At 37.4% G+C, this 18,155-nt stretch overlaps 1 protein-coding gene across 1 annotated transcript in view; it reads right to left on the reverse strand.

The window, feature by feature from the left end:
- Positions 1-679: 679 nt before the first annotated feature.
- ST8SIA6 (ST8 alpha-N-acetyl-neuraminide alpha-2,8-sialyltransferase 6) overlaps positions 680-18,155 on the reverse strand; it is a 147,298-nt gene continuing 129,822 nt past the window's right edge. Inside the window, exons 5-8 of the mRNA XM_061125736.1 lie at positions 14,391-14,535; positions 9,128-9,240; positions 4,796-4,888; positions 680-3,148 (exon numbers count right to left, since the gene is read on the reverse strand). Coding sequence (XP_060981719.1) covers positions 2,680-3,148; positions 4,796-4,888; positions 9,128-9,240; positions 14,391-14,535 — 820 coding nt within the window. The 3' untranslated portion in view covers positions 680-2,679. The remainder of the gene's footprint in view (positions 3,149-4,795; positions 4,889-9,127; positions 9,241-14,390; positions 14,536-18,155) is intronic.

Here is an 18,155-nt window from a genome sequence, read left to right on the forward strand (position 1 = left end):
TTAGCGCCTGAACAATAACAACAAAAGTATAACAGAACATGAATTTTGATAATGTCACGTGAACTCCATCCTCCCACCCCATTTATTTCTGAGGACAACTCTGAGGACACTAGAGAAGTGAAGAGAGTTTCAGACAAGGGCAGGTAACTACAAGCTCTTGTGATTTCACAACAACTCAGACCAACTCAGGAATCAATACAAACAACATACATGTTGTTTGAGACCTTAGTTTTGGCTAATGTAAATCCAGGTAGGATGGCTGTAAAACACCAACATGTTTTGAGGCTGGCAACACAAACGTTAATGCAGATGTGAAACAAGAAAGCAACTTCGGTTGTGTTCATGGCAAAAGATATACCATGTCCTCCACAACCTAAAGGTTTTTCTACTGACATTTTACTGGAACATGGGTATCTGTGGGACAATGCTCCTTGCTTTCACACTATTTTGAGTATTTCCAAAATTCTTATCAGTGACACTGAAAATTCTGTTTTAATATTCTAGACAAAACATCCAAAGTTAAAATAGGAAAAACTTAAGTAAGCTCTAAATGTCCTAATCATATGTGATTTTTATTAGAATAACTTATAAATTCTCCATGTCGTATATTTGATGATTTATTTCAATATATTCTATTATTTTTACTTATCAATCATGTATTTTCAGTGTCATCAAAAAGCAAAGTTGAAGTTTCTACCCAGCAGAAAACATTTTGAGGAAAACATTTTACTAAACTATAAAATACTAGAGTGTTCCGATCTATTTTTCATAATCACTGCTAATAACATGATAGAGACATTACCAATCCTGCTAGCAGATTTTTAAAAACTAATTAAACCCATTAGAAGCAGTAGAAAACAGTCATTTATTCATTGCTACAAAAAGATACATGAATTAGACTCTATGCAACTAAAAGCATGGTTCTTTTAGAAAATATTTATATATGAACTTTTAAACCAATTTATGGAGGTAATAGGTTTCATTTGCTATAGAAGAACAAATGAGAACGTGAATTAAGAAAAGTATCACAAAAGTCAACTACAATCAAACTAAAAATTAAAGATTAGTTTTGCAAAATAAGCAGTTGGCAGCAGAGTGTTCTTACAAGTGAATGTTGAATAAAACAGTAATCTGGCTAAGTTAAGAATTCAGAATTATATTCATAATGAATTTGTCGTGCTGTCCATTTCTGCTCTTCTCACACTGGTACAAAAATGAGTAGGAAAGTGTGCACGTAATTACTTATTTAAGTCAAATAACTTATTCAATAGCTGCAGGGATAAACTACATAAACATGTATCATCATAACATAAGGGAGTGTAGTGAAAATGCTAGTATTCAATGTCTCCTTAAGCTTTATTTCATATTGGTGTTTAAATGATTAGTCTTAGTTCTCATGTAAACGTACACCTTTCCTTGCTGAGAATTAAGTTTCTCTGGGCTTTAGTTTTTACGACTTTCCTATGAAATCAATCAGCTTGGTATTATTCCCATTTCACAGATGTGGGTCCAACCCACCACCCCCGTGGGCTATCTATCCCACCATCACGTGGAAGTCTGGCGGGCAAAGACCATGCTCTACCCTCAAATAACTTCAACCGGAATCAAGGGGACTGCTTTCTCTCCAATCAAATTTCCTCTACCTAGATTCTTCTTCATATGGTGAAGCCTTCCTCCTTTACTAGGTTTAATTCAGAAAGCACCTCTTCTCTGAAATAGATTTCACTGAAATCTATTGAATCATTCTTGTTTCATTCCTCACAGTACTGTCTCCTCAAAGCTTTAGTGAACATTGAGCACAATGTGTTTACAAAACGCACATCAATGTGTTTACAAAATGCACATCAATGTGTTTACAAAACGCACATCAATGTGTTTACAAAACGCACATCAATGTGTTTACAAAACGCAACTCTTCCTTCCTGCAGGCCTTAAGTCATTTTTATCTCTCTCTCACAGAGCGTGGGAAAGGGTCAGCATGAACCAGCTATTCCCCACAGACAAGACAACAGATAAGAAAAATTGTAACTGCCCTTGAAGGAGTAAATATAGGTATGTTAAAGAGTGATTTTTAAATGTAAAAGAGGAAAAGAATTGGCCTAAATCCAGCCACTACATCAGTGCAGTTCAAGACACAAGTGAATGTAATCAGAAGCATAAGGAGTCATTCCTGAATAACAAAAGGCTTTTTGTTTAAGTAAACAATTTTCTTATATGCACTTTTTAAGATAGGAAGAAAGGCAGGAAAGATTTTATGGATAATAGAGATTCCTGCCAGAGAAAGAATTGCAGTGGTACTTGGCAACTCAGCTATTCTCTCCAAACAGAGTCTTTAAGACAGCCTACCTTTTAATATCTCTGGTGAGGGTGAAAATGGTTGTTAAAAATATCAACAAAGAAATATTCTTAGAGTCCCTACCTCACACCAAATACTTGCCAAAAGATTTCATAGATGATCACATTTTCCTAATATGAGTTAGATTTCATGATCCCCATTTTATAGGAAGAGAAACTGAAGATCAGTAATGAGTTGCTAAGGTTGCAAACATAGTGTGGAGCATGGAGCCAACCAAATTTTGGGACTCTTCCTATGAAACCCTACAACCCTCTCTCTCGGTGTTTGGGAATATTGTTACTCACCAACTGCATTATGTGAACATGATGCCCATTTAAAGGCATTCAGGCTGTTTCACATTTACTAAACTGTAACTTGAGGATGCCTTTCACGTGAAGCTGGAGAATTTGTTTATACTCTTTGGGCATCTCATGGAAACCGCGTTTAGGTAACTCATTGTCGTAGTAGTGATGGCTGACAGGCATGTTCTCTCCAGTTCTAGAGAAGGGCCAGAATCCATACAGCTTCACGTTCTCACACAGCTCGACTGCCACGCTTGTGATCATCAAGCCGGAGGACAGGCGATATTCGGTCACACCTTTAGTCCTCCAGAAGAGTGCAAGGTTTTTCAGGTACTTGGGATGGAAAAATAAAACCTTTTGTCTTGCTTTAGATTCCTTCAGTGTGTAGTACACCTTAAAAGAGGCCGCAGTATTGGCCCTGAAGGAAAACGCAGGCAGAAGGACGAAAGCATCTCCATAGGCTGCAACGTCCTCCAGAAATATTGCTTTCTTTTCCTTTAAGTTCCCATATCTGCCAAATTTTTAAAACATTGTGATTTTAACAATAATCATCAAAGGAACAGTTTGGGTAACATGAAGCTGAATTCACCACTGACCAAAAAACAGAACCAGTTATGTCACTGTATATAAAAGAGACAAACAGAAGATTCAGAGAAATTAGGGTTAAGTAAGCATCTTGTATAATAAATATCAAGGGTTAGGTCTCCATTTCTTTCTTGGCATATCTATTCTTTCATTTCTACCTTCTTACAGAGCAATATCCTTGCTGGACATACATTTTTAAAAATTATTTTATCTTCAAACTCAGTAATTTTTTCCTGAGGTTGCTTTTTAATGCTGAAACACCTTCCAAATGTATCATACTGACACATTTTCTCAAACATAGCACACTCTTAAAATATCTGTACATTTAAAAAAATTCATTGAGCTGTATGCAAGTATACATATTATTATAAAATAACAACTTCCTCTAGAACAGCAGTCCCCAACCTTTATGGCACCAGGGACTGGTTTCACAGAAGATAATTTTTCTATGAACTGGGAGATGGGGGTGGTTTGGGGATGATTCAAGTGCAGTATCTTTATTGTGTACTTTATTTCTATTATTATTTTATCAGTTTCACCTCAGATCATTAGGCATTAGATCCAGAGGCTGGGGATCTCTGCTTTAGAAAACCTAAAATATCTATATGCATACACACACACACATATGCATTTTAAATTTCTTCCATGGACCATGATATGTGTTAAATTTAAATAATGCCTCAGTAGATACACTGGTATACCTAAGCGCATGTGTTTAGAAAATAAACTCTGGGGAGACAGGTACAATATTTTATATTCTCTTAAGCCATACTAGAACTATTTGAGGGATATATTCTACTAATAACAATTATTAATATCACTTTGGATGAAAACAACTGAATAAAACTAAGTATGGGATTTTGGGGCTTCCTTGGGGGCTCAGACAGTAAAGAATCTGCCTGCAATGCAGGAGACCGGGGTTTGACCCCTGGATCAGAAACATCCCCTGAAGAAGAGAATGGCTACCCACTCCAGTATTCTTGTCTGGAGAATCCCATGGACAGAGGAGTGTGGCAGGCTACAGTCCACGGGGTCGCAAAGAATCGGACACAACTGAGATACTAACACTTTCACTTTTAATGGGATTTTTATTAAACAGCCAATTATTTCATAGTAGTGACACTGTGGAAAAGAAAATATGGGAATTATTTTTTAGTAATAAGCTGCCCAAAGTGCCCTGACAATTTTGTCAGGTTCTTCTAAGGCTTACTCTCTGAAGCTTCTAAGTAGACTAAGTTTTTTTTTTAAGAAAGTTTTATCAAGACAAAACAGTAACATTAAAATTCTGAAGGGAAATAATTTTTTAAAAACTTCAGTACTGGTGCAAAACATGAAGAGATAAGTAAGTTCTGTTTTGATTAGCAACCCTTGACTTATGACATTAGAAGTACAACCAGACATACCTCTTATGAGCCACAACCTAAATTACTAATATATTCTTATGTATTTTCCTTACAAAGCCATTCCAGTCAGTCTCAGCAGCAAGATTAGGGCTCAGACAGGTTAAATAATAAAACAAGTTAAGTAATAAAAAAGTGGTCTTGAAACAGTTACGTAACTTGGAGGGACTTACCTTAGCTTTATAATACTGGGATTTAGAGTCACCAGGTTGGTTTTAGTGCCAACATCATTGGTAACATTTCCTGTGGTTGGGGGGAGATTACACCTGAAATTTGGAAGACAAAATATTCTCAAAATGTAACTTTCAAAAAAAAGTACATCCACACATATGCATGTGACCATTCTCATTTTATTGAAGAAAATTACTGCTTAAAGAGTCTCAGAATTCATCTGATTTCCATCAAAAATATTTAATAAGTACAGAATTCAGACACAGGTTTGATCCCTGGGTTGGGAAGACCCCTTGGAGAAGGAAATGACAACCCACTCCAATATTCTTGCTGGAAAATCCTATACCCTGGCAGGCTACAGTCTATGGGGTTGCAGAAGAGTCAGACATGACTTAGTGACTACACAACAATAGCAACAAACTCTTAGTTGGCATTTCAATATTGGATAAAACATAAGAATCTGATAAATGCTTTCAGTGACAGAACTAGAAGTGACAATTATACCTTGTCTAGCATTTGAAGAGTTCGCAATCCTTTTTAAAAAATTATTCATATTAATTAGATTTCCATGGTGGTCAGTTCAGTTCAGTTATTCAATCGTGTCCAACTCTGCGATCCCATGGACCACAGCACGCCAGGCTTCCCTGTGCATCACCAACTCCTGAAGCTTGCTCAAACTCTTGTCCATCAAGTCAGTGATGCCATCCAACCATCTCATCTTCTGTTGTCCCCTTCTCCTGCCTTCAATCTTTCCCAGCATCAGAGTCTTTTCCAGTGAGTCAGTTCTTCTCATCAGGTAGCCAAAGTATTGGAGCTTCAGCTTCAGCATCAGTCCTTCTAATGAATATTCAAGGCTGATTTCCTTTAGGATTGACTGGTTTGATCTCCTTGCAGCCCAAAGGACTCTCAAAAGTCTTCTCCAACACCACAGTTCAAAAGCATCAATTCTTCAGCACTCAGCTTTCTTTATGGTCCAACTCTCACATCCACACATGACTACTAGAAAAACCGTAACTTTGACTAGATGGACCTTTGTTGGCAAAGTAATGTCTTTGCTTTTTAATGTGCTATCTAGGTTGATCACAGCTTTTCTTCCAAGGAACAAGGGTCTTTTAATTTCATGGCTGCAGTCACCATCTGCAGTGATTTTGGAGCCCAAGAAAATAAAGTCTCTCACTGTTTCCATTGATACCTATCTATTTGCCATAAAGTGATGGGACTGGATGCCATGATCTTAGTTTTTTGAATGCTGAGTTTTAAGCCAGCTTTTTCACTCTCTTCTTACACTTTCATCAAGAGACTCCTCAGTCCCTCTTCACTTTCTGCCATCAGGGTGGTGGCATCTGCATATCTAAAGTTATTGATATTTCTCCCTGAAATCTTGATTCCAGCTTTTGCTTCATCCAGCCTGGCATTGTGCATGATGTACTCTGCACATAAGTTAAATAAACAGGTTGACAATATACAGCTTTTACATACTCCTTTCCCAATTTGGAACCAGTTTATTGTTCCACGTCTGTTTCTAACTGTTGCTTCTTGACCTGTATACAGATTTCTCAGGAGGCAGGTAAGGTGGTCTGGTATCCCCACATCTTTAAGAATTTTTCACAGTTTGTTGTGATTCACACAGTTAAAACCTTTTGCGTAGTCAATAAAGCAGAAGTAGATGTTTTTCTGGAACTCTCTTGCTTTTTCAATAACCCAAAGGAGGTTGGCAATTTGATCTCTGGTACCTTTGCCTTTTCTAAATCCAGCTTGAACATCTGGAAGTTCTCAGTTCATGTACTGTTGAAGCCATGCTTAGAGAATTTTGAGCATTACTTTGCTAGCATGTGAGATGAGTGCAATTGTGCAGTAGTTTGAATATTTTTTGGCATTGCCTTTCTTTGGGATTGGAGTGAAAACTGACCTTTCCCAGTCCTGTGGCCACTGCTGAGTCTTCCAAATTTGCCGGCACACTGAGGGCAGCACTTTCACAGCATCATCTTTTAGGAACTGAAATAGCTCAGCTGGAATTCCATCACCTCCACTAGCTTTGTTCATAGTGGTGTCTCCTAAGGTCCACTTGACTTTGGATTCCAGGATATCTGGCTCTAGGTGAGTGATCACACCATTGGGGTTATTTGGGTCATTAAGATCTTTTTATTATAGTTCTTCTGTGTATTCTTGCCACCTTTTCTTAATATCTTTGGCTTCTGTTAGGTACCATTGTCAATTTACAAACTTTTAAAAACTGAGGCATTGTCATTATGGTTATAATGGGTGCCAGAAGCAAAGCGTATATAAAAAATTAAAAATTTCCTAATTCCCATGTGGATAGTTTTTCCACCAAATTAAGCTGTTAATAAATAAAGCTCTAATGTTCTTATAATGATGCTTTCATATTGATGTTCTCATCCTCTTTTGAGTACTAATTGGTTTTTAAATTGTAAAACAAATTAAGAATTGTAATTTTGAGTAAGCATATTCTTGTCACAAAAAAAGGGAAAGTTGGTTACGATTCCCTAAGTATCATTTACAGAATTTCAAGTAGACCATTTCTTTAAAGTTATATATACAAAGGGAGCATCTCTGAGGAAAGCTGTTTAAATTTGACTGTGTTCTGCAATGCTCCTGAGGTTAAAATAATCTATTTCATCCTCTGTGAAATATATGAATAAATGAAACATGTACTTCCCTCACTGATAAAAAAGATACATCCTAAAACAAAGATGGCACTTTGGAAAACACAAATATTAATCATAGATAACAGGCCACAGAAATAACTTCATTAGTGGACTTCCTGTAATAAATCTACTTTCTAGAACATAACCACTTCATATCCTTTTGAAGACTCAAAAATGATTTTGAATATGATATCACTGGAGACCCATGGGGGAATATTGTGTAGTGCATATATATAGTACAGTGAAGCCACTCAACACCTATTCTTGTTCCTTACACTTTTAATCGACAGCTCCCAATCTTCTGAAATGAAAAATAATCACAAGCAGTTTCCAGATGGTTCTATAAACTATGAAACATGAATGGCCAAAATCAATATAGGCTTAAACATTAAATAAATTTTAATGACATCAACTATGTATAGCCCCCACCTGACCTTTCTGTTTGGAAGGTTAACTTCAAAATGAACTCTCTATTCAGAAAAATACTTGGCATCAGCAAATGCAGAATCTAGAATATATACATTTATTTCAGAGTTATAAATTAAGTAGCTGTTGAGTTGCTGTTGTTTTTTTCTGCTTGTTAAACCTACACTTGTATTTTTTTTTTTAAACCTAAACTTGTATTTCTTATACCTGCTATAAAGTAAAATGGATATTTAGGCATAATATTCACCCCAGATGTTTTGGGAGTTTTCAGTCTATAAAAAGTCTATTATGAGAAGAATTATTTATTTTCCCCCTGGCTTTTCCATACTGAGTACTTTAACAAAATGGCTAAATCATGCAGGTATTCACCATTTCCACATTCATCATGAGGAACACAATAATTGTTGGACTGCTAGGTCTGTTCTGTCATTACTTTCAGCATAAAATTCTAAACGAGATTAAAATGAGGGGGAGCTCCTGATTCAAAATTGTCTTTCCTTTTCATGTGCTAATAAAAAGGGCAGTGTTAAATCAATAAAGATCAAAAGGATCTTCCTCTGATGCATGCAATCAGTGCTCATGAAATAGGAAGAAACAGATTTCAACTTTACGAAAAGGTACATTTCAATTGAAATCCATCCTCACAAGGATGAATCATCTATCTTTCCATCATGTTCTGAAAGTGGAGATGCTCTCTGGTTTTTCTTATTAGTTCAGAAACACATAGAAACCACTTTGTTTCTGTTTTTGGCAAGCTAGCTTGTACTGAGATATAAACATTTTAAAAGATCAGAATTTTACAAGCCACATTTTTTCCCCCTTAAATTTCAGGCCAGAAACCTAAATAAACAATGATGTTGTACAGCTATACAAAATCGAAGTCAGCATTTTCACAAGGATTACCTGAAAACAAAGTTTTCTTGAAATGCTGTTTAAGAAAAAAAAAAGTTATCCTTGATACACTGAAGGCTCTGACAAGTCCTTCAGTGAAGATCTCTTTCACCATGATTTCATACAGGGTTTTTGGAAAGTTTAGTGAGCATAGCACAGTTTTATCTTTCTGGTATCAACATTCAAAGGAACTCATGATCCATTTAACACATCAGAAAACACACCAGATAAATTGTAGGCTTAAGCAACAAAGTTCAAAGATCAAAATTTAAACAGAATATCTTTAGACTATTCCTTTAAAATATTCAACTGATCTTGGATTTAAAAAAAAGACAATTTGACAGTACTTACCTAAAAACGAAGTCAGATTTATCGATTTCAGCTCCACAGAGAGACTGATTCAGAATCCCCCCGTTTCCAACCACTGCGCACTGATTAAAAGAGTATCCCACAAAAGGCTGAAACTATCAAGAGAAAGGGAAAAATTGCCATAAATATCTTCAGTTTTAGAACCATAAACATCATCAGCTTAATTCAAGTAGCTGAAGTTTTACATATACTAAGGAAAGAAAAAGAACAAGAAGCAATACCATAGAATGTTAATCAACTTCTGACTAATCATAAGATATCCTGTAGGAGTTCCCTGGTGGTCAGGGAATACGGCCTCGATCCCTGCTGGGAAGATTCCATTTGGCATGGAGCAACTAAGCCTGTGCACCACAACTACTGAAGCCTGCGCCCTCTCGAGCCTGTGAGCTGTGACTACTGAAGCCTGCGCCCTCTCGAGCCTGTGAGCTCTAACTACTGAAGCCTGCGCCCTCTAGAGCCTGTGAGCTGTGACTACTGAAGCCTGCGCCCTCTAGAGCCTGTGAGCTGTGACTACTGAAGCCTGCGCCCTCTAGAGCCTGTGAGCTCTAACTACTGAAGCCTGCGCCCTCTAGAGCCTGTGAGCTGTGACTACTGAAGCCTGCGCCCTCTAGAGCCTGTGAGCTGTGACTACTGAAGCCTGCGCCCTCTAGAGCCTGTGAGCTGTGACTACTGAAGCCTGCGCCCTCTAGAGCCTGTGAGCTGTGACTACTGAAGCCCGTGAGCCCGGAGCCTGGGCTGCACAAGACAAGCCACCGCAATGGGAAGCCCGTGCATCTCTAGAGGGTAGTCCCCACTTGCCGTAACTAGAGAAAGCCAGGGCGAAACAATGAAGATACACAGCACAGCCAAAAATAAACAGATTAATTAATTAAAAAAAAAAGAAATCCTGTAAACCTGAGTTTCATTTACCTTAAGAGGAATACATAGCATATCATATACAATATAATCTAAAAATACTATATATAATACATTTACTTTTAAAAGGTACTTTAATGTATTTTATGTCCCATAACTAAGTAAATAAATTGAGGATGACAAAATTTCACATGGGTCTTTCCAACAAACAGCCAAAATTTTCAGCCAAAAATAAAGCAATTATAAAGTTGCATTAAATTCTCTACTCTTGGCCATAAAATTAACAGTTGATTTAGCAAAAGTTCTCTGTGCTTCTTAAATAGTGAGATCTTCAGGCTCAGTGATGACAGGAAATTTACACCTGCTGTCTCCATGAATGATCAGCCACGGTGCTTTGAGGAAGTCTAGTCACTCTGTGCTGATTTATTTCAAATTCATTTCCAAGACCAGAACCATTTTTGTTTCCTCCAAGGGTCCAACTGGCCAATCCCCAAAGACCCTTCACTATGACCAAATCCTTCACAGTATGAAAATAACTGGTCAATTGGACAGTGTTGTTGGCCTCTGCTGGTCACTTTTCTGGAAGTCATGCTGTGACCTTAATCAGCAGCAAGGATGTCAGCACAGACTTCCACAACGCAAGGTCCTGATTCACCTGTTTTGTCTCTAGAATGTGAACGTAGGTACTTAAGGGGCAGGGAGTATGTTTATTACTTTTCATTCCCCCTCATCTTTCACTGCACTTGCCCAGAGGAACATCACTTCTCAATGAGTGACTGCTGGCCCAGTGGCCACCTGAGTATAACCCCCAGTGTCAGGTTGGAACCCAGCTGTCCCAGCTCATGGGAACCAACTGGTAAATATTCAGGGATTTTGTCAGCTGGTTGTAAACCAGTAGTAAACTATAATCACCACAACAGGGGTATTTACACTGCTGCTGTCAGGGAACCCTCCTGTCTGGTGTACAAGCACACCCCAGGACCAGTGTGCTTCTGAGCTGCCCTACAGACCCTGAGTCACCTGACTGCCCTGTGCTGATGCTGCATTGGGAGATGCCAAACAAGTGAAGTGATGAGAACTGTTTCAGCACACCTGGATTGTCCCTAAAAATGAAAAATCATATTGTGCTTCTTATGTGAAAAGCACTTTTCTGAGTTGTAACTTAACACATAGAATCCATACAACAGCCTTGTGAGCATTTTACAAAGAATATGGAGGCACGAGTTTAAGCAATGGCTACAGTGCTCGCTTCGGCAGCACATATACTAAAATTGGAACGATACAGAGAAGAAAAGATGGTAACGATAACCCTATGTGCAACACAGAAAAAGAGACACAGATGTACAGAACAGACTTTGGGACTCTGGGAGAAGGCGAGGGTGGGATGTTCTGAGAGAATAGCATTGAAACAAGTATGCTATCAAGGGTGAAACAGATAACCAGCCCAGGTTGGATGCATGAGACGGGTGCTCAGGGCTGGTGCACTGGGAAGACCCAGAGGCATGGGATGGGGAGGGAGGTGGGAGGGGGGATCGGGATGGGGAATACATGTAAATCCATGGCTGATTCATGTCAATGTATGGCACAAACCACTACAATACTGTAAAGTAATTAGCCTCCAACTAATAAAAATAAATGGGGGAAAAAAAAAAACCAGTAATGGCTAGAGAGCAGCAGAGCTGGGATTCAAACCCAGGCAGTCTGTTTCATAGTCCACTGTCATCTTACAGATACTCTCATTCAAGGGGTAAGGGTCAACTTAAGCATGTGCCTTGGGGCTTCCCTGATGGTTCAGTGGTTAAGGACCCACACTTTCATTGCAGGGGGTATGGGTTCAGTCCCTGGCTGGGGAACTAAGATGCCACATGCTGCTTGGCATGGTCAAACAATTAATTAAAATACATTTTAAAAAAATGACGTGCCTTATTTCCCTGTGTGGCTTTGATGCCCAGCAGAATGCCTGGCTCTTTAATGAATGGTTCTCACATACCTCTGACTATTGCAAGTCACTGAACTTCTATTAACAGCTGGAGATGTTTTCAGACAGTGTTTACTAAACAATACCACAGTAAATTCTGAACTTTACAGATAGGGTGGAATGTAAATAGGCTCTTTATGGTACAATAGAAGAGATTACTGAGAGGAACCTATCTCCAATTAAGCACTTAATATAATAAATATTTTTCTCTGGTTTCTTGGTCAACTAGGAAGAAAAAATCCACACGTTTTGAGATCTCATGTTCAGTAAGAGATTAAATAAATGAAAATTTCAACGTCCCTTAAACCTCCTAATAAAATGCAACTTTGGGCAACTCAACAGTCTGCTTGTTGCTCATTCCAATTGTCAACCAAATTTGGGGACTTCCCTGGTGGTCCAGTGATTACTTTCACTGCAGGGGGGCATGGGTTTGATCCCTGGTCAGGGAACTGAGATCCTGCGTGCCTTTGCAGTGTGACCAAAAGTAAGTAAAATAAAATGAAATGGAGAAATACACACAAAAAAGAAAACCAACTTTGTTGTTTCTTTTCAAGTTACTTGGCAGAGTTTTTGGAGAAAGTGACGTTACAACATTTCATCAAAAGCATCTAACACTGCGATTTGCTCTCTGTGTGCCTGGCAGAAGAGAGCAGGGTGAGGGTGCGGAAAGCAACTTTGGATGCTATGTCCATGGACAGGATGTTGAAGAAACACAGAAAAGTGAGTTCACTTTGCAGTTGTTACTGTATTAACTTCAGAATTTCCTCCCCTCAGTTTTAAAAAGTCAGCATCAATTTGGAAAATGGATGCTGTTGTTAATCTCATCCAGAATTATTAAGCTTATGTTAAGTTATTCTTTTCAAGGTGCCAATTAGAAGCAAAAAATACCTGCTGTTCCTCTATTCTGGCCAGCCTAAAGCAAGGAAAACACTAGAAAAAATGGCATGGGTGAAAGAGTTGCTCTCTGTGGACCTCCCCAAGGCCTTCTCTGATAAGGGATATAAATATTCTTTGAAAATGAAACTGTTAGTCACTCAGTCCGACTCTTTGTGACCCCAAAGACTGTAGCCCTCCAGGCTCCTCTGTCCATGGAATTCTCCAGGCAAGAATACTGGAGTGGTTTGCCATTCCTTTCTCCAGGGGATCTTCCTGACCCAGGGATCAAACCTGGGTCTTCTATAATGTAGGCAGATTCTTGACCACTGAGCCATCTTTAGTTGCTATCATTTTAGCTATTGGTAATTTCAATGAATCATGAGGGGATTTTCAGAATGCTGTATGAATTGGTCCCCATTCCCTTCTGGAAAATGTGCAATATTTTTTCTCTAACATTTTATATTGATTTTGTTCATTCCCAGAAAACTATACTTCCCTTTTAATTGTAATATTTTTGGAAAAAACTGGAACAACTTACATGACAATAAAACAATCGAAAGAAGTCAAATGTCCAACATAATGGAATTAATTGTAAGAACTGAATATTCTACAGTTGGTAAACTGCATATATAAAGTGATCCCATTTTGACCACTGACGTGGCCTAACTGCTTTTCATCAAATCATAAAAATATGTCTGAAAGTATAGTTTATTAGCAGTGGGATATTCTTCATGAGAAAAATTTCCCCCAAGTTTGGATTTATATTGTAATGACAATGTATCATTACTTAGTTTAATAAATGAAAATATAATGAATGCATCTATGCACTGGGAAACGTTCTAGGAACTTGGGATGCATCAGTGAACACACTAGATAAAAAATCCTGACTAGGAAAAAAAGGATAAAAATTATCTTTTCTACTATTGATTTCATTGCTATATTTTTCATTCTTATCTGTCATTCCTTCATATCTAACTATATCACTTTCACCATTTGTTTTTATGGTCATCTTTGTCAATTTGAGTTTCTTAATTATGTATATTTTAAATCTTTCTCAGATTGCTTCCCACAAACTAAATTCATCTTAAATTTTAAAATTTTAAATTAAAAAAAAAATCCCTGTCTAGTGGAAGTGATGTTTACTAACCAGGAATTCTAATGTATTTACTTCCCAAAGATTTCTCTGTGAAAAAATTGAGTTAGTCACCAAAACCGACAAGTGGAAGAACCAGCTAAAAAATGGTTATCTCCCCAAGTCCTGGTAATTACTATGCAGAAAACCCAATACTTTGTCTCATACAAGAATGAATCATGAAGACTCAAGGGCTAGAAGAGTTTACTATTTAAGATACAAATACCATTCCCTGCAGAGCCACAAGGATTCAAAACTGCCTGCTGAAAATGGACCACCGTACGTATCTTACACATCAGAGTGTGGCATTTTAATGAATCAACTCCTCCATTTTTATATCTTCATCTGAGACAATGTCCACCTTAAATGGTGACACAAAGAAACCACAAGAAATTTTCACTCACCACTGGCAACATATCAAAAATGTTTTCTCTAATTTGGATTTTGCTTTTACTTTCCACCTCATAGGTCATGTTGGTCCCGATGGGAGTGTTGTTTTGAGAAACAATGAAGTTTTGAACAGCATCACAACAGGAAGCGAGTTTTGCTCTGCAAAGGATAAGGAGACAAGTGAGTCAAGGATTAAGACTAAGAAATCCAAAATAGAGATGAGGATGGAAAATGCAGAAGAGAATTTTGCCGTGTCGACTTTCAGAGAGAAGATACCTCATTCACAAGGATGACATTTTTATCTTATTCCATTCTAACCGGCTCTGGATGGGACAAGGATAAAATAGCAAAGAACATTAATGTACTTACACTCAGGTAGGGACTGAGTCACCCATAGGAAATACTGAGTATATAATGGTTTACATATAAAGACTTGGGACTTCTCTGGTGGCCCAGTGGTTAAGAATCCACCTGCCAATGCACTGAACGTGAACTCAAGCCCTGCTCCAAGAAGATCCCACATGCCGTAGAACAACTAAGTCCGTGTGCCACAACTATCGAGCTGTGCTCTAGAACCCGGGAGCCACAACTATTGAGCCCACGTGCCCTAGAGCCCATGCTCTGCAACAAAAGAAACCACCACCATGCAAGTCTGCGCAACTCAACTAGAGAGTAACTCCCGCTTGCCTCAACTAGAGAAAGTCCTTGCACAGCAACAAAGACCCAGTGCTGCCAAAAATAAATAAATAAGGAAATAAATATAAAGACTTCTTTCTCATGATAATGTTGTAACAACAAAAAGACAATGATAGAATAGTTTCTAATTATTTTATTAAAAAGTATAGAAATCAAATTAAGACCAGTATCACACACTATCACCAAAGCAATATGTAATCATTTTTTATAAGACAGCTTCAACAAAAAGAAGCACCATTCAACAGTGATTTTTTTCAAGTTTCACTGAAGTATAATTTACAAATTCAGGGAATTCCCTGGTGGTCCAGTGGTTAGGACACTATGACAGAGGGCCTGGGTTCAATCTCTTGATCAGGGAACTAAGATCCTGCAAGCCATGCAGCATGGCCAAAAAAAAAAAAAAAAATTCACAAATGCAAATTGTTTATGTTCATGTTTTGATACTCATACATATTGCACAGTCATCACCATAACATATCCCATCACTCCACATAGTCATCTTTCTTTTTTTTTATGGTAAGAATACTTGAGATTTACCTTAGCAAATTGCAAGTATACAATACAGTACAGCTAACCATAACTGCATTGATGCACATTAATAGGGTGAATTTTTAAGTGAGGCGAATTTAAAGCTGCCATTCTTTAGAGAAAATTTAGTGTAATTTAGAGCCAAGCAATGTCTGTTAACTATTCCAGTGGAGTGACACCTTACTGCCAGAATGCAGACCCAGAAAGGTCCTTTCAGGGACCATCCGAGCTTACCTCCAACTTCTGGCAGGTGAATCTAGAACCACTCAGAATTTACATTTTGCAAGTGTAATTCTCCAGAGATGTAGATTCCATATAATCTCTTGATCGTAATTTCACAACCTTGAAGCCAAGAAACTCTGTCATTTGCACAACTGAACACTCTTCTCTTAAATCCACTTCTCTGGTTAGTTTCTCACAGAATCTTTCCACAAAAACACTTCATGTAAATGAAAACGGTAACCATCAAGCAAAGCTTGAACTTTTTCAATCTTGATGCATTTAGAGAACTTCCTCTTCTCTCAGATTTTTTTCATAAGACCAGTTTTTCACTAAAGTCATCTTGTTCATCTTTAAACATTTACATATTTCTCTGTTTACTTAAAAATATATATTATAGTTAGGTCCTATCATAGCACAAGGTCCTATCATAGCACAAGGAACAGTGAATACTCAGTGGGTATTGATACCCTAGATTCCCAACTGGTTCTTCTACACTGCACATGTTTAAATTGGTTTTTGGTCCTGAAGGGTATACTTTTATATATGTTCCTACTGAACTTGATTCTTTTGAAAAAATACAACACTCTGGTCTACCATGGTCATTTAAAAAAATATTTATTCATTTATTTGGCTGTGTCAGGTCTTAGTTGCAGCACATGGTATCTTTAGTTGTGGCATGTGGGATCCTAGTTCCTGACCAGGGATGGGATCGAACCTGTGTCCCCTGAATTGCAAAGTGAATTCTTAACCACTGGACCACCAGGGAAGTCCTGTTCATTTTGAATTACATTCCAGTCACCTTGGATTCCAATAATTTTCAGGGTATGAAAAGTCAGTGCTATGATATTATTTGAACTGTAAAAATCAAGATTTTCAAGTTAGTTCTTATAAGTTAGCTTATGTTATTAAAATAGCACCCCTCTCTGTATTTCAGACCCTACTATTTCTAAAAGTGAGATCACAGAGAACAAAAGAAAAAATTGAAAATGGAATGATGTGTCATCAAAAACATGGTATTAAGTATTTTTAATTGTAAATTTAATTTTGTTACAATTCATGTGACATATTGAAAATGCAGAAATCCTTATGTGTTTATAATTTTAAATATCTCTTACAAAGCATGTTGAGAAAGGCAGTGGAACAGATCCTCAAGTACTGTCTACAAGTAATTTAATTTCTCTAAGGATATCTGGTGCTTGAAAGAATACTGCATCACACACACACAAAAGCGCTAAGCAGAGTACCCTTCGTGGGATTTTAAATAGTTTTTTTCTGGAGTTCCCTGGTGGGCTACCAGTTAGGATTCAGGGCCTTCAATGCTGTGGCCTGGGTTCAATCCTTGGTCAGGGAACTGAGATACTACAAGCCATATGGTGCAGCCAAAAAAAATTTTTTTTTAAATTTTCTGAAATTATATTCTCAATTATAAAATTTTCAGATCCACGGGAAATTTGCAAGAACTGGACAATGTGCATTTGAATAATGACCAGACAGACTCCACAAGTAATTTTTTTTTTTTTTTACTGTATTTGCCTTAATGTGTATTTACCCATCAATTCACTTTTGCTGTTACAGTTATTACAATTCAAAATAAATTAAAGGTATCAGTAGACTTCACCCCAAAATACTTCAGCATGTATATCATTATTATGTATTTGGGGGTAGAATTTACATACAATAAAATCCCAAATGTATTCAATGAGTTTGAGAAGTGCAGAAACCCCTGTAACCCAATCCTCTATCAAGATATAGAATATTACCAACTCTACCAAACAATTCCTCAAACTCTTCCAAGCCCACGTCCAGCCCAACCCCACCTCAAGGCAACCCTGTTAATGATCTTTTTTTTTTTTTTTTTTTTTTTTACCAAACATTAGTTTTGCCAGTTCCAGAATTTATATAAGCATAATCATATTAATACAACATTTTAAATCAACTGTACTCTAATAAAAATTTTTGTATTTAATTAATTTTAAATATCATATATATATACACTTTTGTGTAAGGCTTCTTTGACTTGGTATAAATGTTTCTGCCATTCATGTATGCTGCTGTGTATGTTGGTAACTTGTCCCTTTTTATTGCTGGAGTCATGTTCCATTGTCTGAATGTACCAGAATTGATTTAGCCATTCCTTTCTTGCACTTTTAAGGAAATCACTATCAAAAATCAATATTAACTTTGTTGTGCAGCAGAAACTACAATAGCACAACATTGTAAAGCAATTATATTCCAATGAAAAAATAAAAATAAAAAAGAGGGGGAAAAAGTCAATGTTAAACACCTAAACACTCATAATAACTTCCCAGGAAAAACATCAGAATAATTATCCA

The sequence above is a fragment of the Dama dama genome, chromosome 23 (genome assembly GCF_033118175.1).
Source record: "Dama dama isolate Ldn47 chromosome 23, ASM3311817v1, whole genome shotgun sequence".
In the NCBI taxonomy this organism is placed as follows: Eukaryota; Metazoa; Chordata; class Mammalia; order Artiodactyla; family Cervidae; genus Dama; species Dama dama.